Source organism: Nylanderia fulva, unplaced genomic scaffold (assembly GCF_048542155.1).
Source record: "Nylanderia fulva isolate GAGA-0341 unplaced genomic scaffold, ASM4854215v1 Scaffold35, whole genome shotgun sequence".
Lineage (NCBI taxonomy): Eukaryota > Metazoa > Arthropoda > Insecta > Hymenoptera > Formicidae > Nylanderia > Nylanderia fulva.
The window spans coordinates 2,412,819-2,435,440 of record NW_028190422.1 but is presented as its reverse complement, the minus strand read 5'-3'; the positions used below and the strand labels follow the sequence as shown (position 1 = coordinate 2,435,440).

At 27.0% G+C, this 22,622-nt stretch overlaps 4 protein-coding genes across 5 annotated transcripts; 1 reads left to right on the top strand and 3 right to left on the bottom strand.

The window, feature by feature from the left end:
* Positions 1–650: 650 nt before the first annotated feature.
* On the bottom strand, positions 651–6,147 carry LOC114946331 (G protein-coupled receptor Mth2-like). The gene is made up of 5 exons (XM_085485206.1): positions 4,684–6,147; positions 3,798–3,876; positions 2,037–2,224; positions 1,785–1,951; positions 651–1,241 (listed from the first exon to the last, which is right to left on the bottom strand). The coding sequence occupies exons 1-4, from the start codon at positions 5,717–5,719 to the stop codon at positions 1,800–1,802; spliced, it is 1,455 nt and encodes a 484-aa protein (XP_085341332.1). The 5' UTR covers positions 5,720–6,147; the 3' UTR covers positions 651–1,241; positions 1,785–1,799.
* On the top strand, positions 1,927–20,100 carry LOC146722211 (protein GVQW3-like). Its single transcript, XM_085485207.1, has 2 exons — positions 1,927–1,953; positions 19,159–20,100. The coding sequence occupies exon 2, from the start codon at positions 19,352–19,354 to the stop codon at positions 20,000–20,002; it is 651 nt and encodes a 216-aa protein (XP_085341333.1). The 5' UTR covers positions 1,927–1,953; positions 19,159–19,351; the 3' UTR covers positions 20,003–20,100.
* Positions 9,237–13,959, bottom strand: LOC114934975 (putative G protein-coupled receptor Mth-like 10). The gene is made up of 6 exons (XM_085485198.1): positions 13,478–13,959; positions 13,085–13,170; positions 12,185–12,263; positions 10,523–10,710; positions 10,283–10,448; positions 9,237–9,813 (listed from the first exon to the last, which is right to left on the bottom strand). The coding sequence occupies exons 1-6, from the start codon at positions 13,957–13,959 to the stop codon at positions 9,579–9,581; spliced, it is 1,236 nt and encodes a 411-aa protein (XP_085341324.1). The 3' UTR covers positions 9,237–9,578.
* LOC114934976 (G protein-coupled receptor Mth2-like) lies at positions 15,833–22,098 on the bottom strand. Of its 2 annotated transcripts, none has more exons than XM_029307712.2 (6): positions 21,790–22,098; positions 20,663–21,677; positions 18,860–18,938; positions 17,459–17,649; positions 17,217–17,382; positions 15,833–16,653 (listed from the first exon to the last, which is right to left on the bottom strand). In XM_029307712.2, exons 2-6 carry the CDS (start codon positions 21,669–21,671, stop codon positions 16,416–16,418), a joined length of 1,683 nt encoding a protein of 560 aa, XP_029163545.2. In that variant the 5' UTR covers positions 21,672–21,677; positions 21,790–22,098; the 3' UTR covers positions 15,833–16,415. The 2 variants fall into 2 exon arrangements, with proteins under 2 accessions (XP_029163545.2, XP_085341330.1); XM_085485204.1 differs by having other exon boundaries at positions 21,909–22,098.
* Positions 22,099–22,622: the final 524 nt, after the last annotated feature.

The following is a 22,622-nucleotide window of genomic DNA, read 5'->3' as shown; positions in this document are numbered from 1 at the left end:
AACGGATTAACGATTACAAATGGATTCTTTGGTCAATTTGGGAACGTTTTTTCCTCAGCGAAAATGTCGAAAAAGGTCATCATTTTATACAACTTTCCAATATTTGTCATTATGTATCTTTATAACTAAGCCTCAAATTAAAATTTTATTATAGTAAATTCTACCTAAAATTAACTGAAGAATGTAATTATGTTAGACTTTAACTCCAAAACGTTTAGTTTTCAAAAAACCCATTTTTTTCAATCGCTTACAACTCGAAAATTATTGACTTCTCAACATTTTTGCTAAGGAAAAATCGTCTTCAAATTGGCCAGAGAATCAGCCCTTAATCATTGGTCCGTTAGTTACCGGACACCCTGTATAAAATAAGCAAGCGTTCTGTTGACAATCATGAGGATGAAGACGAAATTCCGATAAACTCTCACATCAATTTAACAAATGTCAATCATGAAGAAAACTTTACATTACAGGAAGTTTATGAAAATCTGCTTGAAAAGAATGATTCCGTGTCGAATAAAGTTTTTGAAAATTCCACTAAGTTATAAAAATTATACTAATATTATAAATTTTTATTACAATTCATATTATTAAGAAATAAACATATTTTTATTTGATATAAGTATAACAACTTATAGTAATATCATGCAACTTTTGTAGCAGTTTTCTAAAGTTTTACAAATATTGAAAATTGAAAATAATATTAGCCTACAATTAACAATATTATAAATATTTATGTCATTGAATGTAACATAATCTCATTTAAATTTGAAAAAGAAACTAAATAATATAATATGCTTTTGCTACGAAATCCAAAAATATGGATGAATTATAATTATTAATCTTAAACATAAAGATCAGCATAAATAAACATGACTTTAATTTTGAAATAAAATTAAAGATCGGTCATATCAGTGTAACTTCATGTTTGTCCGGAAGAAATCATCTTCACTTGTATGACTATTTCTTTTTACGTAGTAATAATGCTCGACAATGTTGCATTAGATCCGTGTCAAGCTTTTGGCAACAAACCGTAGGCGAATCGCTTGAATAACATGCACTTGATCTATTTTCTCCACACAAAGATGATAACGGTGCATAGATTCTGCATAATGTCCAACAAATTAATAATATACCAGTTATAATTTGATACATTTCCAGAAAATTCATCCGCTGTTATCATAAGACATCGTATGCCTATTACGATAAACAGCACAATAAATATCTTCAGATATAGATTAAACCTGCAAACAAATATATAATATTAATCATTCTTGTGAATAAATAATGCATGAAATTGATTTAATATATAATAAGCTAAGTAAGAAATTTTTAAAATTTTTATTTTTGTAAAATACAGGTACATTTATTAATTTGATTTTAGTTATTAAATGTCATTTTGTTTAGAATTGAATAGGTTCTCGAAGAAACGCGTTAAGTGATATATTCTTGAAAATATTACAAAATTAAAAAAGTAAATCGGCGAATAGAAAAGACGTCGTCTACGAATAATAATCTATGGTATTTATAATCTGAATTTATATTTAATATCGTTTTAAATCTCTCATCTTGATTTAAAAATTCATTTACCCAATCAAGCTCGGACTTAAGATTAAATATAAGCTCGGACTATTAATTATTAATACCGGCCTATTTGTTTCTTTTATAAAAAAATGCGAATCAATCAATCATGCGACGCTGTTTGCATAAATGTTGATAAATTTAACATAAATCTCATTAATAAAATAAATTATCATGTCTCAATGCAACGATATCTCAGTACATACCATTTTTTATTATCGTTATAGCACTTGCTCTCCGAATTTTTCAGACCAAGACTCGTATCCTTTTATGTAACGCGCAATTTTTAATGCCGTAGATATGGAAAAACAAATGCTAAAGATAATGCATATACTTCTGAGCCCATGATAATACAACATATACGGACCAGTCTCTGTAAGTATAAAATATCATAAGTTTTTATACTGTTTCTCACAATACTAGAATGCTATAGTATTAATAAAGTTATTTTCACTTACCAATGAACCAGCAATATAAATAAAATTCCGGTCGCAAAATCGGTGGTACATTTACATACTCGGAAAGAATATCCATGCTGACACAGAAAATAGCAAGCATAAAGGGACATCCCCACGCAAAGATCGTATAATATATCAACTTTCTTTTTTCTCGTTGTCTGACGTTTCTTTGTAACGAACATAATTTTCTGCAATTTACACAACATATTTAACAAACAATTGACAACAGAAATTAGAATGTAAAAACGTCAAAATCAAGTCACTATATCATACTATAGAGCAAAGATTCAACTTGAAGAATCCATTCTTAAAATTGCTGTACTATTATTTGAACGGTGTTATATGAACGATTAAAGTAAAAATGACATTTTCTCTGCAATTTGCGATAACTTTATAAGTAAAAATCGACATTTACATTTTAAAAAACAATTTTGCAGAGAGAAATTCAAGCTGTAATATGGAAATGTCATAAAATTTAAAAAATTTTCTTGTGCACGCGATACGTCTACAAAGTGAGAATAAAATTTTCTATTTCTTTATGTTTCTCGTTTTTTGTATATAAAAAATATCAGAATTGAAGAAAATGCAGAAAGCTAAAAACCATTGAAAGCAGAGATTTTAAGCTTTAAAACACTTTTTTAAAATATAAATGCTCATTATTCGAAACAAAGTTACAACTATTTAAAGTTTGCCTATTTTTGGACAATTGTTTTTCTTTTTATACCTTAATTATTTAAAGGAGTGTATATTTACATAACTATTATGCAGATACGACAATGGTATTAAAATTTTTATTGACTTTAAAAGACAAATTTTTAATTAAAAAATCTACTTTTATTTTGTGAAAACATATCGTGTATTGCTTTATTTTATAAATTAATATGAATTAAAAGAGAAAAAAGTTAAATATCAAGATATCAGAAATTTTTCAAATTTATTTGTGCATGCGACACGTCTACAAAGTAAAAAAAAATTTTCCATTTTGTTATGTTTCTCGTCTTTCGTATATAAAAAATATTAGAATTGAAAAGAATAAAAAAAGCTGTATAATTATTAAAAGAGATTTCAAGATTTAAATTTCTTTCTTAAAATTTAAATTCTTATTATTCGAAACAAAGTTACAACTATTTAAAATTTGCCTATCTTTGAACAATTGTTCTTTTTTGATGCTTTAATTATTATAAGGCGTATATTTACATAACTATTATACAGACACGACAATAGTACTTTAAATTTTTATTTACTTTTGAGAGACGAATTTTTGATATAAAATCTATTTTTATTTTGTAAAAAGTTATCGTGTACTGCTTTATTTTATAAATTAAAAGAAAAAAAAGTCAAATCAAAATATTATTGCATTATATCAAATTATTAGATTGTGTTATAATATTTTATACATATTTAAATTAAATATATAATATGCTTATTATATCTAACACGCCATTTTTACTTTTAAAAAATTAACCGTTTAAAAATCTGTAATAAATTATTAAAAATCTCGAAGAAAACTATTTATTTAAAATTATAATTTGAACCTATTATCTTTATACTCTAACTTATAATGTCCTAAGTCAATTATAATTGTTTTTTCACGTACCAACAAAATATATAAGAAAATTCGATTAATACTGTATTTTGCATGTTATATATTCTCTATCTTTATCTTTAAACCGATATATGTAAAATAAAAAAAAAATTTTTTTAAAGATAATTAAAAGGTTAAAAAAAAGTAGTAATAATATAGAATATTTTCCAACTTACCTGAATGTGCACCACATATCAAAGCTCATTATACTTAACCAAAAGAAACTCGCCATAAAGCAAAAGTATCTTAAAATGGCTGTAAAAATAAATCAAATTAAAGGCTGTAATAATTACTAATAAATAACAATATACAATATTATTAATGTAAATATAAATGTAATATGTAATTTGCTCTTATAGTTGAGAAATAAATAAGGACAGGTAATAAGCCAAAAGAGCAACGTGAAGTATAATAAATATAATTTAATCGCAAATACAATTTTATTTAATAAAAAACTTTTTATCTTTTAATAAAGGAACTTTGTATTTGCGACTTAATTACTTTGCGTTACTCTTCTGATCTATTTCCTGCTCCTTATTTATTTCTATATTATTAATAAATAATAATATATTACATAATAAAATATATATGTATATAATAAATACTATTATCAATAAATAATAATATATTATTTATCATTACTCGTTAAAATTTCAGGATCTCAAAGTTATCATATTAATGTTTCTCCATTAGAATAGATTTCTTTCAACTATCTACACTAAATTCTATAATAATATTTACGTAATAAATACTGCTAATATCAAATTAAACATGTTCGATTCAATATGTAGTTCTGCAAAATTCAAAAACACAAAGAAATATATCTATTTGAGACGAATAACTTATATTAATAATATACTAAAATGTATTTAAATAAAATTTAAATGTCATTCACTGTTTTGCATTATTAAAATTTTTACAAATAATATATTAATAATATATTCAAATAATTATTAAAATTATTAGTTAATGTTTAATATGCAAATATACATTAAAAATATCTGACAAATATAAATGCGCTATATTGATTGCATACTTTTATGATTTAGATATATACTCTACCTATTGTAACGCAAACGGGATACTGTAAATCCAATTTGATAAAAATATACACAAAGTCAATTCCGTATGCAACAGTCAGGGCACCGCTATAATTGCGCAATATGAAGCCGTGTTTATTTCGGAGTTCTGGCAATATGGAATACACCAGAAATACTGACCCCAAAAGTAATATAGATACTATATCGGCACTCATTTTCAACATATCGTCAGAATTCAAAAGCTCATCATTATCAGTTATCTCCTTGATTTTGTCATAAGTTTCGGAACAGTAGATCACTTGGAATTCACTCCCGTTGACGACGGCGAGACAATATGATGACGATTCAACAAATATTTCATAATAAGGTAAATATATAGAACCGTTGGTAAAAATCTTATAATCGTACTGAAAACCTTCAGGAAGCAGATAGTAATTTTCTTGGCAAGGGAATCCCGAATCATAAAAGCCCAGGTCAAACAATTCGTTCACTCTCTCTTCGCTCTGCGTCGAATCGTTCGTGTATACCTTTGGAAAAATGATTTCTAATTCTTCAGGACTGCAATTGTCATCAACCAGACGATAGCCAAGCCAACAGCAGAACCGAATGCAAGTATCATTATGACACATTTCGTTTGAGACGAAATTTAACACTTTACTATTATTGTTGAAGATGTAATCCAATTTGACGTCAAAAGAATAATTGAATGTCAATTCAAAATCCCCCGGCATGAAATTTCTTTTATGATTGACATATGTCGAATTCGTATTAGATTTCATCGGTTTTTGCTCATCATCTTTATTCTGCACTGAATGCTTGTAACGTTTATGTTGAATCAAATCATTATCCTCGCGTTTATTATTCATATAAAATTCATGCTGCATTTCTTCATTTTGTGTATGGTTCATCAAATTTTTATGCAAATCATGTCGCAATGTTATTATCTCGTATCGCATTGTCAAATTATCATCTCTGTTGGTAAAACTTTGCTGCGATTTCGATAACGAAATAACGAGGAAAAGCACGGAAAACACAAATGCAAACTTTTTTCCACTCATTATTTCATATGAGAATATAGTTTAGAATAATTAGATAATCAAATATAGTGTTCATATAATTTTTCATGTAAGTTTTAAATTCGCAATAATTAAAACATGTCACATTAAATTTATGCATACCTTTGTTTTTCTATTAATTTCAATAAAATGTGTCAAGTGCAAAATATAATAAAATTAAATTATCTTATTTTGTTTCTCAGCAAAATCTCGAAATGTTGATTTGATTTTGGCACCATTACTATTATTATTGGTGATTGCACGTCTTGAATTTTAATTATCTCATTAGATAAAGTCAGTACTATATCACTGTATTCGGCTTTTTCTCGTTAGAAGAATGCACAAGATACATGTTTCTGCGCGGGAGAGAAGCTGAGACTACCAAGCACGACGAGTCGTCGATAGGTTTGCAAAAAACTGTCGGTCTACTATACTACTGACGAGGTACTGTTACGTCAGTGCTGATATCATGGTAAAGGTAGGTTTCAGGTAACTCTATTAATGTTACGCATTTTAAATATGTCTGAAACAGTATGTAATTTTATGTTATATTATTCTTACAAAAACAGTGCCGTATCGGTTGTATTTTCACGGGATCAGATCTGTCTGTTTAATTATTACCATTTGCTTATCCATCTCTGCGGCACTGAACATCAAACGCAACGAAAAGGACACAAACCTGCGTCTATCAGATTTGTAAAGCAAGCGATATAATGACAATAAAGAATGGTGAGTATTTTGAAATTTTTGTAACATTTATTGTTAGTGAAAATCTTTTATTATCTTAATGAGATTTATGTAGACATACAATATTTATGTCAATGTCTCTGCCGACAATATTCTATACTTGCTTGATTCGCATTCCAGATGAAGAAAGCAAGCATTTTCACTGTGCTTATTGTTTTCTTTGTTTTCTTTTTTTTGTTATGTATAATTATATAATCTATAAGAAAAAAAAGCATGTATTGCGTTAACTTGAATCGTGTCTTTTCAAAATAGTCTGTAATTTTCGAAATGTTGCAATAAATAGTGAAAATAAAGTTAACAAATAGGCATTTATTTTATAAAGAAAATTATATTTTTGAAGAATTTATTTAAACTACTGTTTCTCGTTTTCCTTTTTTAAAGATTGTAATTAATTTCTTTATTTTTCAATTTTATAATTTGGTATATAAGAATTTATTATTTTTATTGAAAAATGACTAACTGTTAATATTTGTTTGTAAAAAGATTTGTTTGTAAATATTAATATTTGTTTGTAAATAGAAAATAATGATTCACGATCTTTTTGTCAAATGTATGCAATGAAAATTGTATAAGCATATTTAAATTTTAACAAATTTAAATTTGTGCACTGGAAGATGTACGAAGAATTCAGTACGTTAAGAGTCTGCCAATTGATTAAAATAAAATTAAAGAAAATTATTATATAAAAGTAGACACAATGTCGTGCGCAAGCTTGTGTTTTCCAGTATATGTTATGTAACTAGTGCGTTATCTTCTACTAATTGTTATATGTATATAACAATTTTATAATACAATTTGTATTTTATTACAAGTTGTATTTTATAATAGTAGGCAGACAATTGCCTCAGTTTTTATGTGGGTATTGAGTTCCGGCCGCTTTTCGAGTTTCCTAGCTGTGCTCAGTCGAGTGTGAAGATTGACGATTTATTAAGTTTTCATTAATTTATTTCACGCGAATTATTTAATTCTAATAATACATAAAAACGTTATACTTAAATAATTGCGATATATGTTTATAAATTAATCTTTCAAGCTTTTACAAGACTAGAACGCTTATGATTATTATTGCTCGATATCTTTGCGCAGATGAATTAATAATGTTAAGAACTTTTGCCTACTTCTTGCAATCTCTATCTTCATTATAAAAATAGCGATTTTAATGTTTATACACAATTATATTTATCGATTACATTTTATACAATCATCTTATACAATCATATAATAAGACGCAATGTTGAAAATGAATTAATAAAATATGTACATTTAACGCAATTACTACATTTATTTCAATCAAAATTGCTTTGAGAAACAATTGCATTTTTACACGTCGAATTCAGATTGTCAAACGTTTTTTAAAAGATAGATTAAATTAATTTAAAATACGAATTGGAATAATATACATATTAAAATTCGCGGAATTAAAATTATTATTGCACAGCGTTTCGAAATCGTTTCATTTTGTCAATCGTATGAAGACTTTAATAATTAGATAGAACGATTCCTTCCGGGCTTTGCGCAAGAATTAATAACTTATATTGTGTACATAATTTTTTTCGTCAAATTTCTATTATGCACATAATTTTAATTCCCGAGTTTTTATTTCTTTTTTATTTTTTTATTTTATTTAAATAATATTGAATAAAATCATTATATGAAAGCAAATCGTCATGGATTATGTTTCCGAGTATATACCAAAAAACTTAAGATCATATTTCGAAGTTGGTGCATATTGCTGGTATCACTGACGAGGTATAGTACCTCGTAAGTAACTATACTATATAGGACTATACACATATAGCTTTTACATACTATATACAAAAAAAATAAAAAAAATCATTGAAACTACTACTGACGATAGCTCGACCAATCCAGCAGCGAAATGAAAAATACTCTTAATTGTTTTCTAAATATTGAATGCTTAAATAAAGAGTCTTTATATTTTTAAGAATACCGCAAAAAAGAAATAAATTGATACGCAGCAAAAGTCAAATAATAAAAATATTGTAGTTATTAATTATTTTTGAAATGTATATTAAATTGTAAGTATTTTATTCGTTTAAATACTTGTATATAAAAATTTGTTTTAAATAATTAATCGATAACGCATGCGTTAAAAAAATTTTATTTATTTCACAAATTTATTAATTTCATTTTTTATGTTTAGACTACAAAATAATTATTAAAAAAGAAAATTATGTTGAATATATGTTTATCGTCATTTGCCAACTTATATATCATCAAATAAGAGATATAGCCTGCACATATAAAGTAAAAACAAAACCTATTCCAAAACCGGTTTATATTTGACATGCATAACAATGAGAGTTATATCATGATCATTTATTTGATTAGAAATTAAAAATAGCGGTAAATCCGATGGCGCTGATGCTATTTAATTTTTCACTCCCAACTTTTACAGAGGAAAAAAATATTTCACAAAAATTACATTGATTTTTTTAAAATCAATAATTGAAACTAATAATAACTATAATGTAAATTATATTAGAAAAAATAGTAAGCTACACCGAATTATTGAGATCATAAAAAATTTAACATTTCAATTATTTAAGTATTTATGTTACAATAATTTTATAATAAAATATTTAATTAAGTTATATATATTATACTAATTATATATTATATTATACATTTTTATTACAATTCATAATATTAATAAATAAACATATATTTATTTGACATATGTATAATAACAACTTATAGTAATTTCATTCAAATTTTGTAGCAGTTTTCTGAATTTCTACTAATATTCCAAATATAAAAATAGTATTAGCCTACAATTAACAATATTATAAATAATTATGCAAAGGAATGTAACATAATCTCATTTAAATTTGAAAAAGAAACGAGACAAAATAATATGCTTTTGCTACAAAATTCAAAAATATGTGTGAATTATAATTATTGATCTTAACTATAAAGAACAACATAAAAAAACATGATTTCTATTTTCAAATAAAAATTAAATCGGTTAAATCAGTTAAATTACATCGGTTAAATCAGTGTGACTTGCTCGTCCGGAAAAACTCATCTTCTCCTGTATGACTATTTCTTTTGACGTGGTAATAATGCTCGAAAATGTTGCATTCCATCCGTGTCAAGCATTTGGCGACAAACCGAAGCCGAATCGCTTGAATAATATACGCTTGATCCTTTTTTTACACACAAATATGATAAAGACGCATAGACTCTGCATAATAGCCACGAAATTAGTATCATACCATGAAATGTAGTAAATTGATACAATGTCAGCTAATAACGCTGTTATCATTAGCCATTCTATGCCCATTAAGATAAATAGCACGATGAATAGCTGCAGATATAGATTAAACCTGCAAACAAATATATAATTTTCATAGTTCTTGTGAATATATATGACGAATGAAATTGAATTGATGTATATATATATATAAACCTTAAGAAATTTTTGAAAGTGTTTAAAATTTGTATTTTTGTGAAATAAAAGTGCATTCTTTAATTTGATTTTCATTATTAATTGTCATGTTATTTAAAATTGTATAGATTTTTGAAAGAACACGTAAAATAATATATTTTCGAAAATATTACAAAATAAAAAAGTAAATCGGCGAATAGAAAAGATATCATCTGCAAATGACAATCTATGACCAGTATTCATAATCTGAATTTATATTTAATATCGTTTTAAATCTGATCTTGACTTAAAATTCCATTCAACCAATGAAGCTGGAACTTAAAATTAAATACACGATCGGACTATATTAATTTTATTAATAAAATATAGATTATCATATCTTAATACAACGATATCTGAGTACATACCATTTTTTATTATCGTTAAAGCATTTATTTTTCGAATCTTTCAGACAAGGACTCGATTCCTTTTTAAAACGCTCAATTTTTAATGCCGTATAAATAGATAAACAAATGCTACTAATTACGCACATACTACTGAGGCCATGAAAATACAACAAATACGAACCAATCTCTGCAAGTATAAAACATCATGTTGTTATGCTTTTTTTCATCATACTAGAATACTAAAGCATTATCTTCACTTACCAGTAAACCAGCAATTCAAATAAAATTTCGGTCGCAAAATCGGTGGTACATTTACATACGCAGAAAGAATATCCATGCTGACACATAAAATAGCAAGCATAAAGGGACATCCCCACGCAAAGATCGTATAATATATCAACTTTCTTTTTTCTTGTTGTCTGACGTTTCTTCGTAACGAACTGAATCCTCTGCAATTTACACAACATATTTAACAAACAATAAATAAAAGAAATCAAAATGTGAAAACGTTTAAATAATGTGTCTTTGATCAAGTCACTATATCATACTATAGAGCAAAGATTCAGCTTGAAGAATCTATTCTTAAAACTGCTGTACGATAATTTTTAAGGATGTTATGCACGATTAAAGTGAAAATGACAATTTTTCTTCAATTTGCGATAACTTTATATGTAAAGATCGATATTTAAAAAAAAACAATTTTGCAGAAAAAACTTTAGTCTGTAACATGGAAGTGTCAAGTAATTTTTCAAATTTATTTGTGCATGCGACACGTCTAAAAAATGAGAAAAAATTTTCCATTTTGTTATGTTTCTCGTTTTTCGTATATAAAAAATATTAGAAATGAAGAGAATGAAAAAAGCTGTATAATCATTGAAAGAGATTTTAAGATTTAAATCTCTTTTTTAAATTTTAAATTCTCATTATTCGAAACAAAGTTACAACTATTTAAAATTTGCCTATTTTTGGACAATTGTTCTTTTTTGATGCTTTAATTATTTTAAGGCGTATATTTACATAACTCTTATGCAGACACGACAATGGTACTTTAAATTGTTATTAACTTTTGAGAGACGAATTTTTATTAAAAAATCTATTTCTATATTTTGTAAAAAATTATCGTGTATTGCTTTATTTTATAAATTAAAAAAGAAAAACCTCAAATCAAAATATTATTGCATTATATCAAATAATTAGATTCCGTTATAACATTTTATACATATTTAAAAATATATAATATGCTTATTATATCTAATACACTATTTTTACTTTTAAAAAATAACCAATTAAAAATCTGTAATCACTTAATAAAAATATCCAAAAAAACTATTTATTTCAAATTATAATTTAAAAGATGTTAAAAACTGTGAACTTACCAGATGATAATTAAAAAATGGTAGTAATTTAATCAACCAACTGTGGCAAATTAAGTGATTTTTATTTAATATTCACGACGTTACGGCCATGGGTTTCGGATATAGTTAATTGTTTGACATCATATCTTGTCACATTCTAAAATCAAAAATTAAGGTTTTTTAAAAAAAGTTATGTTTTAGCACTTGATAAGGACCTAAACCCATGGCCGAAACGTCGTGAATATTAAATAAAGATCACTTAATTTGCCAGAGTTGGTTGATTAAATTACTATAATTTTATAATTTAAATCTATTATCTTTATACTGTAACTTACAATGTCCTAAATATAATTGTTTTATTATTAAATATTATTTTCAAATATATAGTTGTTTTTGCACGTACCAACACAATATGTAATAAAATTCGGTTAATACAGAATTTTCATATTATATATTCTCTATCTTTATCTTTAAACCAATATATGTAAAATCGAAAAGAAATAATTTTATAATGATAAATGAAAGGTTAAAAATAAGTAGTGATAATATAGAATATTTTCCAACTTACCTGAATGTGCACCACATATCAAAGCTCATTATATTTAACCAAAAGAAACTCGCCATATTGCAAAAGTATTTTAAAAAGGCTGTAAAAATGAATAAAATTAAAGATTGTAATAATAATTAATAAATAACAATATACAATATTATTAATATAAATATAAATGTAATATGTAATTTGCTCTTATAGTTGAGAAATGAATAAGAAGCAAGAAATAGGCCAAAAGAGCAACGCAAAGTATAATTTGGTCGCAAATACAACTTTATTTAATAAAAAAATCATTTTTTATTAAATAAAGGAACTTTGTATTTGCGACCTAATTACTTCGCGTTGCTCTTTTGATCTATTTCATGCTCCTTATTTATTTCTATATTATTAATAAATAATAATATATTATATAATAAATATATATAAAAAACACTATTAATAGATAATAATATATTATTATTATTCATTATTACGCGTTAAAATTGCAGGATCTAAAAGTTATCACATTTATGTTTCTTCATTAAAATAGATTTTACTTTAACTTTCTACACTAAATTTTATAGTAATATTTAATGAATATTGCTAATAAGAAATTAAACAATATTTGATTCGGTATGTTATTCTACAAAATTCAGAACACAAAGAAATATAACTATTTGTGTGAGACGAACTTATATTAATTATATATTAAAATGCATTTAAATAAAATTTAAATGTCATTTACTGTGTTGCATTTTTAAGATTTTAACAAATAATATATGCAAGTAATATTTAAAATTATTAATTAATATTTAATGTGCAAATTTAATATGCAAATTTAATACCTATGCAATATTTAATATATATACATTAAATATCTGACAAATATATATACCCTATACTTATTACATAGTTTTATGATTTAGATATATATTCTACCTATTGTAACGCAGACGGGATACTGTATATCCGATTTGATAAAAAAATACACCAGGTCAATTCCGTATGCAACAGACAAGGCACCGCTGTAATTGCGCAACATAAAGCCGTGTTTATTTCGGAGTTCTGGCAATATGGAATACACCAAAATAATTGACCCCAAAAGTAATATAGATACTATATCGGCATTTATGTGCATAATTTCTTTGTCAGAATTCAAAGGCTTACTCGTATTATCAATTATCTCCATGATCTTGTGATAAGTTTTGGAACAGAAGATCACTTGGAATTCAACCCCAATTGACGACGGCGAGACAATATGATGACGATTCAACAAATATTTCATAATAAGGTAAATATATAGAACCGTTGGTAAAAATCTTATAATCGTACTGAAAACCTTCGAGAAGCAGAATTCCCGAGAAGTGATTATCCTGGCACGAATCATAAATGGCCAGATCAAACAATTCGTTTATTCTCTTTTCGCTCTGCGTCGAATCGTTCGTGTATACTTTTGGAAAAATGTATTCAATTTCATCAGGAATGCATTCATCAAACAGACGATCGCCAAGAGAACAGCAGAGCCGAATGCAAGTATCATTATAACACATTTCGTTAGGGACGATGTTAGTTCTGTTAGCATCTTTGCTAAAATTTTTGAGAACTTCAAGTGACATGGAATCATTCTTTTCAATTACATTTTCATAAACTTCCTGAGCCGTGAAATTTCTTTTATGATTGACATATGTCGAATTTGTGTTAGATTTCATCGATTTTTGCTCATCATCTTTATTCTGCATAGAATGCTTGTAACGTTTATGTTGAATCAAATCATTATCCTCGCGTTTATTATTCATATGAAATTCATGCTGCATTTTGTCATTTTGTGTATTGATCATCAAATTTATATGCAAATCATGTCGGAATGTTATTATCTCGTATTGCATCGTCAAATTATCATCTCTGTTGGTAAAACTTTGCTGCGATTTCGATACCGAAATAACGAAGAGAAGCACGGAACACACAAATGCAAACTTTTTTCCACTCATTATTTCACATAAGAATATAGTTATGAATAATTAGATAATCAAATTTAGTGTTCATATAATTTCTCATGTAAGTTTTTAGTTTGCAATAATTAAAACATATCACATTAAATTAATGCACACCTTTGCTTTTCTATTAATTGCAATAAAATGTGTCAAATGCAAAATATAATAAAATAAAATTATCTTATTTTGTTTTTCAGCAAAATCTCAAAATGTCGATTTGATTTTAGCACCATTACTGTATTCGACTTTTTCTCGTTAGAAGAATGCACAAGATACATGTTTCTGCGCGGGAGAGAAGCTGAGACTACCGAGCTACGACGATTCGTCGATAGCGTTGCAAGAAGCTGTCCGTCTACTATACCACTGACGAGGTACTGTTACGTCAGTGCTGGTATCATGGTTAAGGTACGTTTCAGGTAACTCTATTAATGCTACGCATTTTAAATATGTCTGAAACAGTATGTAATTTTGTTATATCATTCTTACAAATACAGTGCCGTATCTGTTGTATTTTCACGGGATCAGAACTGTCTGTCTAATTATTACCATTTGCTTATCCATCTCTGCGGTACTGAACATTAAACGCAACGAAAAGGATACAAACCTTCGTCTATCAGATTTGTAAACCAAGCGATATAATGACAATAAGGAATGGTGAGTATTCTGACATTTTTGTAACACTTAGTGAAAATCTTTTATTATTTTAATGATATTTATGCTGACATATTTATATCCATGTCTCTGCCGACAATATCCCATACTCGCTTGATTCGCATTCCAGATGAAGAAAGCAAGCATTTTCACTGTGCTTATTGTTTTTTTTATTTTGTTATGTATAATTATATAATCTATAAGAAAAGAAAGCATGTATTGCGTTAACTTGAATCGTGTTTTTTCAAATAAGTCTGTAATTCTCGAAATGTCGCAATAAATAGTGAAAATTAAGTTAACAAATAGGCATTTATTTTATAAAAAAAATTATATTTTTGAAGAATTTATTTAAACTACTGTTTCTCGTTTTCTTTTTTTAAAGATTGTAATTAATTCCTTTATTTTTCAATTTTATAATTTGGTATATAAGAATTTATTATTTTTATTGAAAAATTTTTATTTTTTTAATTTAATTACATAAAATTGAATAAAATCATTATATAAAAGCAAATCGTCGTGAATTATGTTTTCGAGTATATACCAAAAAAACGTAAGATCATATTTCGAAGTTGGTGCGTATTGCTGGTATCACTGACGAGGTATAGTACCTCGTAAGTAACTATACTATATAGGACTATACACTTATAGCTTTTACATACTATATACAAAGAAAATAAAAAAAAAAGTCATTGAAACTACTACTGACGATAGCTCGACCAATCCAGCAGCAAAAGGAAAAATACTATTGATTGTTTTTTAAATATTGAATGCTCAAATGAAGAGTCTTCATATTTCTAAGAATACCGCAAATAAGAAATAAATTGATACGTAGCAAAAGTCAAATAATAAAAATTTTGTAGTTATTAATTATTTTTGAAATGTATATTAAATTGTAATTATTTTATTCGTTTAAATACTTCTATATAAAAATTTGTTTTGAATAATTAATCTATAACGCATGCGTTAGAAAAATTTTATTTATTTCACAAATTTATTAATCCCATTTGTTGTCTTTAAACAACAAAAAAATTATTAAAGAAGAAAATTATGTTGAATATATCAGTTTATCTTTATTCGCTAACTCTTATATATCATCAAATTAGAGATAATGCTTACACATATAAAGTAAAGACAAAACCTATTCTGAAACCGGTTTATATTCGACCTGCATGACTTTGAGAGTTATATCATGATTATTTATTTGATTAAAAATTAAGAATAGCAGTAGATCAGGTGGCGCTGATGCTATTTAATTTTTCACTCTTAACTTTTACAGAGGAAAAAAATATTTTACAAAAATTACATTGATTTCTTCAAAATCAATAATTGAAACTAATAATTACTAAAATGTAAATTATATTAAAAAAAATAGTAAGCTATACCGAATTATTGAGATCACAAAAAATCTAAAGTTTCAATTATTTAAGTATTAATGTTACAATAATCTCACGATAAAATATTTAATTAAATTATAACAATTATAATAATATTATAATAAAATTATAATAAAATTAAAAGTTGATCCTATCAGTGTGATTTCTTGCTCGTCCGAAAAAACTCATTTTCTCCTGCATAACTATTTCTTTTGACGTGGTAAGAATGCTCGACAATGTTGCATTCGATCCGTGTCAAGCATTTGGCGACAAACCGAAGCCGAATCGCTTGAATAACATGCGCTTGATCCTTTTTTTACACACAAATACGATAAAGACGCACAGACTCTGCATAATGTCCAGCGAATTAACAACATACAATACAATGTAGTAAATTGGTACAGTTTTAAATATTTCATAAGCTGCTATCACAAGCAATTCTATGCCCATTAAGATAAAGAGCACGATAAATAGCTGCAGATATAGATTAAACCTGCAAACAAATATATAATTTTTATAGTTCTTGTGAATATATATGATGAATAAAATTTAATTGATTTATAAACCTTAAGAAATTTTTGAAAGTGTTTTAAATTTGTATTTTTGTGAAATACAGGTGCAATCATTAACTTAATTTTCATTTATTATTCGTTATTAATTGTCATTTTGTTTAGAATTGCATAGATTTTCGAAGAAACACGTAAAATGATATATTCTTGAAAATATTACAAAATAAAAAAAGTAAATCGGCGAATAGAAAAAATGTCATCTGCAAACGACAATCTATGACCAGTGATCATAATCTGATTTTATATTAAATATTGTTTTAAATCTGATTTTGACATAAAATTCCATTCAACCAATCAAGCTCGGATTTTAAATTAAATATACGATCAGACGATTAGTTATTAATACCGGTTAATTTCTCTCTGTTATAAAAAAAAAAATGCGAATCAATTATGCGATGCTGTTTGCATAAATGTTAATATAAGTAGCATAAATTTTATTAATAAAATAAATTATCATATCTCAATACAACGATATCTGAGTACATACCATTTTTTATTATCGTTAAAGCATTTATTCTCCGAATCTTCCAAAGAAGAACCCGATTTCTTTTTGAAACGCTCAATTTTTAATGCCGTATAGATAGATAAACAAATGCTACCGAGTTCGCATATACTCATGAGCCCAAAATAATACAACACATACGGACCAGTACCTGTAAGTATAAAACATCATGAGTTTTTATGCTCTTTCTCACCATACTAAAATGCTATAGCATTATCTTCACTTACTAGAAAACCAGCAAGATCCTACATAAAATTCCGGTTGCAAAATTGGTGGTACATGGTGGTACTTAGAAAGAATATCCATGCTGACACATAAAATAGCAAGCATAAAGGGACATCCCCACGCAAAGATCGTATAATATATCAACTTTTTTTTTTCTTGTTGTCTGACGTTTTTTTGTAACGAACAGAATCCTCTGCAATTTACAAACATATTTAACAAACAACACATAAAAGAAATCAGAATGTAAAAACGTTAAAATAATGTGTCTTTGATGAAGTCACTATATCATACTATAGAGCAAAGTTTCAGCTTGAAGAATCCATTTTTAAATTGCTGTAGAATGATTTTTAACGATGTTATGAACGATTATAGTAAAAATGAAATTTCTCTTTAATTTACGATAATATTTGATAAAAAAAGATCAGGATTTACCTTTTAAAAAACAATTTTGCACGTAAAACTTCAGAAAGTAACATGGAAATGTCATGAAATTTTTCAAATTTTTTTGTGCATGCAACACGTCTACAAAGTGAGAAGAAATTTTCCATTTTGTTATGTTTTTCGTTTCTTGTATATAAAAAATGTATATAAAAAATATCAGATTTTAAGAAAATAAAAAAAGATGTGAACTACTGACAGTAGAGATTTAACGTTTTAAAACTCTTTTTTAAAGTTCAAATTCTTATTATTCGAAACAAAGTTATATCTATTTAAAGTTTGCCTATTCTTGGACAATTGTCTTTTATTATCTTTTTTTATGCCTTAATTATTGTAAAAGTGTTTATTTACATAGCTATTATGCAGACACGACAATTGTATTAAAATTTTTATTTACTTTTAAAAGACAAATTTTTAATTAAAAAATCTACTTTTATTTTGTGAAAACATATCGTGTATTGCTTTATTTTATAAATTAATATAAATTAAAAGAAAAAGAAGTTTAATATCAAAATATTATTGAATTATATTGAATTATTAGATTTTATTATAATGTTTTATATATATTTAAATAAAATATATAATATGCTTATTATGTCTAATACGCAATTTTTACTTTTAAAAAATTAACCATTCGAAAATGTGTAATCAATTAATAAAAATATCCAAAAAAACTATTTATTCCAAATTATAATTTGAACTTATTATCTTTATACGCTAACTTATAATGCCCTAAATATAATTGTTTTATTATCAAATATTATTTTTAAATATATAGTTGTTTTTACACGTACTAACACAATATGTAAGAAAATTCGATTAATACAGAATTTTCATATTATATATTATCTATCTTTATCTTTAAACCGATATATGTAAAATCAAAAAGAAAGAATTTTATAAAAATAAATAAAAGGCAAGTGTTAAAAATAAGTAGTAATAATATAGAATATCTTCCAACTTACCTGAATGTGCACCACATATCAAAGCTCATTATAATTAACCAAAAGTAACTCGCCATATAGACAAAGTATTGTATAAAGGCTACAAAAATGAATAAAATTAAAGATTGTAAAAATAAATAATAATATATAATATTATTAATATAAATATAAATGTAATATGTAATTTGCTTTTATAGTTAAGAAATAAATAAGGAGCAGGAGACAGATCAAAACAGCTACGCAAAGTATAATTTGATCGCAAATACAGCTTTATTTAGTAAACAAATTTTTTCTATTAAATAAAGAAACTTTATATACAGGGTTTGTCCGGAAAGTAATGCGTCGTATTTTTTTGTGACGCGACTATACATCGCAGAGCGATGGGACCGGTTGGGGAGGAAGGGGGGTACCCTTAGCTTTCCAACGGTAGGTCGCTCAATTGTTTCCATGCGCTTGGAGGGTTAGGACGGCTTATTCTGTGAACCTCTGCTTAGTGGTCGCGTCGAACTTGTGATGGAGAGAACGATAGAGCAACGCTATGCGATAAAGTTTTGCGTGAAGCTGGACAAGACGCCGCTGGAAACTTTTGAAATGCTCAAGAAAGTTTTCGGGGACGATTGCCTTTCCAAATCGCAGTCAAACAGATGGCACAAGATGTTTAGAGAAGGTCGGAAGGAGGTCGCCGACGAGGCCCGCGCAGGACGCCCGTCAACATCGCGAACGGACGACAATGTGACTCGTGTGCGCCAATTATTGAATTCAGACCGTCGAATGAATGTTCGCTTAATGTCGGAATTATTGAACTTGCCGAAAACGATTGTTCACGAGATTGTATCGGAAGACTTGGCCATGCGGAAGATTTGCGCAAAACTTGTGCCCAGAGTGTTGACCGATGCGCAAAAGCAACACCGAGTGGAAGTTTGTGAAGAACTCAAGCAGCCGCCCTACAGTCCCGACTTGGCCCCGGCGGACTTTTTTTTATTTCCTCGGCTGAAAAGGGAGCTCAAAGGACAACAGCTCGAGTCGGTTGACAACGTACAAGCTACTTCGACGGCCTCCCTGAACAGCATCCCAGTCAAGGAGTTCCAGAAATCTTATGACGCATGGAAATCGCGTTGGCAAAAATGTATTGACGCAGAAGGGTCATACTTCGAACAATTTTAAGTTGTTTTACCTATGCGATCAATAAATTCTTTTTTAAAAAAATGCGACGCATTACTTTCCGGACAAACCCTGTATGCGACCTAATTACTTTGCGTTGCTCTTTTGGTTTATTTCCTGCTCCTTATATATTTTTATATTATGAATAAATAATAATATATTATATAAAATATTATAATAAACTATTATATAATAAAACATATGTGTGTGTATATTAAATATTATTATTAATAAATAATAATATATTATTTATCATTACTCGTTAAAATTGAAGGATTTCAAAGTTATCACATTTTTATGTTTCTCCATTAAAACAGATTTACTTTAACTTCTTACACTAAATTTTATTGTAATATTTACGTAATAAATACTGCTAATATTAAGTTAAACATGTTTGATTCAATATGTAATTCTGCAAAATTCAAAAACCCAAAGAAATATATCTATTTGAGACGAATAACTTATATTAATGATTTATTAAAATGCATTTAAATAAAATTTAAATGTCATTCACTGTTTTGCTTTTAATAGATTTTAACAAATAATATATTCAAATAATTATTAAAATTATTAATTAGAATTTAAAATGCAAATATACATTAAACATCTAACAAATATAAATATATTGATTGCATAGTTTTAAGATTTAGATATATACTCTACCTATTGTAACGCAGACGGCATACTGTATATCATCCGATATGATCACAAATTTCACAAAGCGAATTCCGTATGCAATAGTCAAGGCACCATTGTAATTGCGCAACATGAAGCCGTGTCTATTTCGGAGTTCCGGCAATATGGAATACACGAAAAATGCTGACCCCAAAAGTAATATAGATGCTATATCGACACTCATTTCCATAATATCTTTGTTTTTAATAGTATTCATGATCTCATTAGTTTTATCTTTAGTTGTTATCTTCATGACCTTGTCATAAGTTTTGGAACAGATGGTTACTTCGAACTCACTCCCGTTGATGACGGCGAGACAATATGATGTCGATTCAACAAATATTTCATCATAAGATAAATATATAGAACCGTTGGTAAAAATCTTATAATCGTACTGAAAACCTCTGGGGGACAGAGAATGACTTCCCTTGCACGAATCATAAATAGCCAGTTGAAACAATTCGTTCAGATTCTTTTCACTCTGCGTCGAATCGTTCATGTATACTTTTGGAAAAATGTATTCAATTTCTTCATGAGTGCAGTTGCTTACAACCAGACGATCGCCAAGAGAACAGCAGAAGCGAATGCAAGTATCATTATGACACATTTCGTTTGGGACGATGATAGTTTCATTAGCATCTTTGCTGGAATTTTTGAGAACTTCAAGTGACATGGAATCATTCTTTTTAATTACATTTTCATAAACTTCCTGCAGCGTAAAATTCCTTTTATGATTGACATTTGTCGAATTCGTGTTAAATTTCATCGATTTTTGCTCATCATCATTATTGTCATTTTGTGTATTATTCATAATCTTTTTATGCAAATCATGTCGCAGTGTTATTATTTCGTCGTTATAATTTGTTGTAGAATCCGTATTTATCTCGTATTGTATCGTCAAATTATCATTCTCGTTGGTGAAATTTTGCTGCGATTTCGATGACGAAATGACGAGAAGAAGCACGGAACACAGAAATGCAAATATCTTTCCACTCATTATTTCCTGTAATAATAAACATTCGAATAATTAGATAATCAAATTTAGTGTTCATCATTTCTCATATAAGTTTTAACTTTTCAATAATTAAAAAATGTCACATTATATTTATGCACACCTTTCTTTTTGTATTAATTGCAATAAAATGTGTCAAATGCAAAATATAATAAAATAAAATTATCTTATTTTGTTTCTCAGCAAAAAATTGAAATATCGATTTAATTTTAGCATCATTACTATTAATATTGGTGATTGCACGTCTTGAATTTTAATTATTTCATTAGATAAAGTCAGTACTATATCACTGTATTCGGCTTTTTCTCGTTAAAAGAATGCACAAGATACATGTTTCTGCGCGGGAGAGAAGCTGAGACTACCGAGCACGACGATTCGTCGATAGCTTTGCAAGAAACTGTCCGTCTATTATACCACTGACGAGGTTTTGTTACGTCAGTGCTGGTATCATGGTAAAGGTACGTTTCAGTTAACACTATTAATGCTACGCATTTTAAAATTGTTTGAAACAGTATGTAATTTTATGTTATTTTCTTAGAAAAACAGTGCCGTATCTATTGTATTTTTACGGGATCAAATCTGTCTATAATATTAATAGCGTTTGCTTATCCATCTCTGCTGCACTGAAGTTTTAACGCTACGGACAGGGTACAGATTTTCGTCTTACAGATTCAGAAAGCAAGCGATATAATAACAACAATGAATGGTGAGAATTTTGACATTTTTGTAACACTTAGTGAACATTTTTTATTTTCTTAATGAGATTTATGCAGAATTATTTATTTCAATGTCTTTGTCGACAATATTTCATTCTCGCTTGATTCGCATTTCAGATGAAGAAAGCATTTTCATTGTCCTTATTGTTTTCTTTTTTGTTTTTTTTGTTTTTATTATATATAATTATATGATCTACAAGAAAAGAAAAACATTTATTGC

Bases quoted from the DNA above. Each gene is read 5' to 3' on its own strand.
- LOC114946331 (XM_085485206.1), bottom strand. From the start codon at position 5,719: ATGAGTGGAAAAAAGTTTGCATTTGTGTTTTCCGTGCTTTTCCTCGTT. The intron at 3,877-4,683 runs GTAGAGTATATA...TTATTTTTACAG, and splicing joins TCCCGTTTGCGTTACAATAG to CCATTTTAAGATACTTTTGC. The intron at 2,225-3,797 runs GTAAGTTGGAAA...TGTAAATTGCAG, and splicing joins GATATGTGGTGCACATTCAG to AAAATTATGTTCGTTACAAA.
- LOC146722211 (XM_085485207.1), top strand. From the start codon at position 19,352: ATGGAGAGAACGATAGAGCAACGCTATGCGATAAAGTTTTGCGTGAAG.
- LOC114934975 (XM_085485198.1), bottom strand. From the start codon at position 13,959: ATGCAGCATGAATTTCATATGAATAATAAACGCGAGGATAATGATTTG. The intron at 12,264-13,084 runs GTAGAATATATA...TCATTTTTACAG, and splicing joins TCCCGTCTGCGTTACAATAG to CCTTTTTAAAATACTTTTGC. The intron at 10,449-10,522 runs GTAAGTGAAGAT...TTATACTTGCAG, and splicing joins TTTGAATTGCTGGTTTACTG to AGATTGGTTCGTATTTGTTG.
- LOC114934976 (XM_029307712.2), bottom strand. From the start codon at position 21,671: ATGAGTGGAAAGATATTTGCATTTCTGTGTTCCGTGCTTCTTCTCGTC. The intron at 17,650-18,859 runs GTAAGTTGGAAG...TGTAAATTGCAG, and splicing joins GATATGTGGTGCACATTCAG to AGGATTCTGTTCGTTACAAA. The intron at 17,383-17,458 runs GTAAGTGAAGAT...TTATACTTACAG, and splicing joins AGGATCTTGCTGGTTTTCTA to GTACTGGTCCGTATGTGTTG.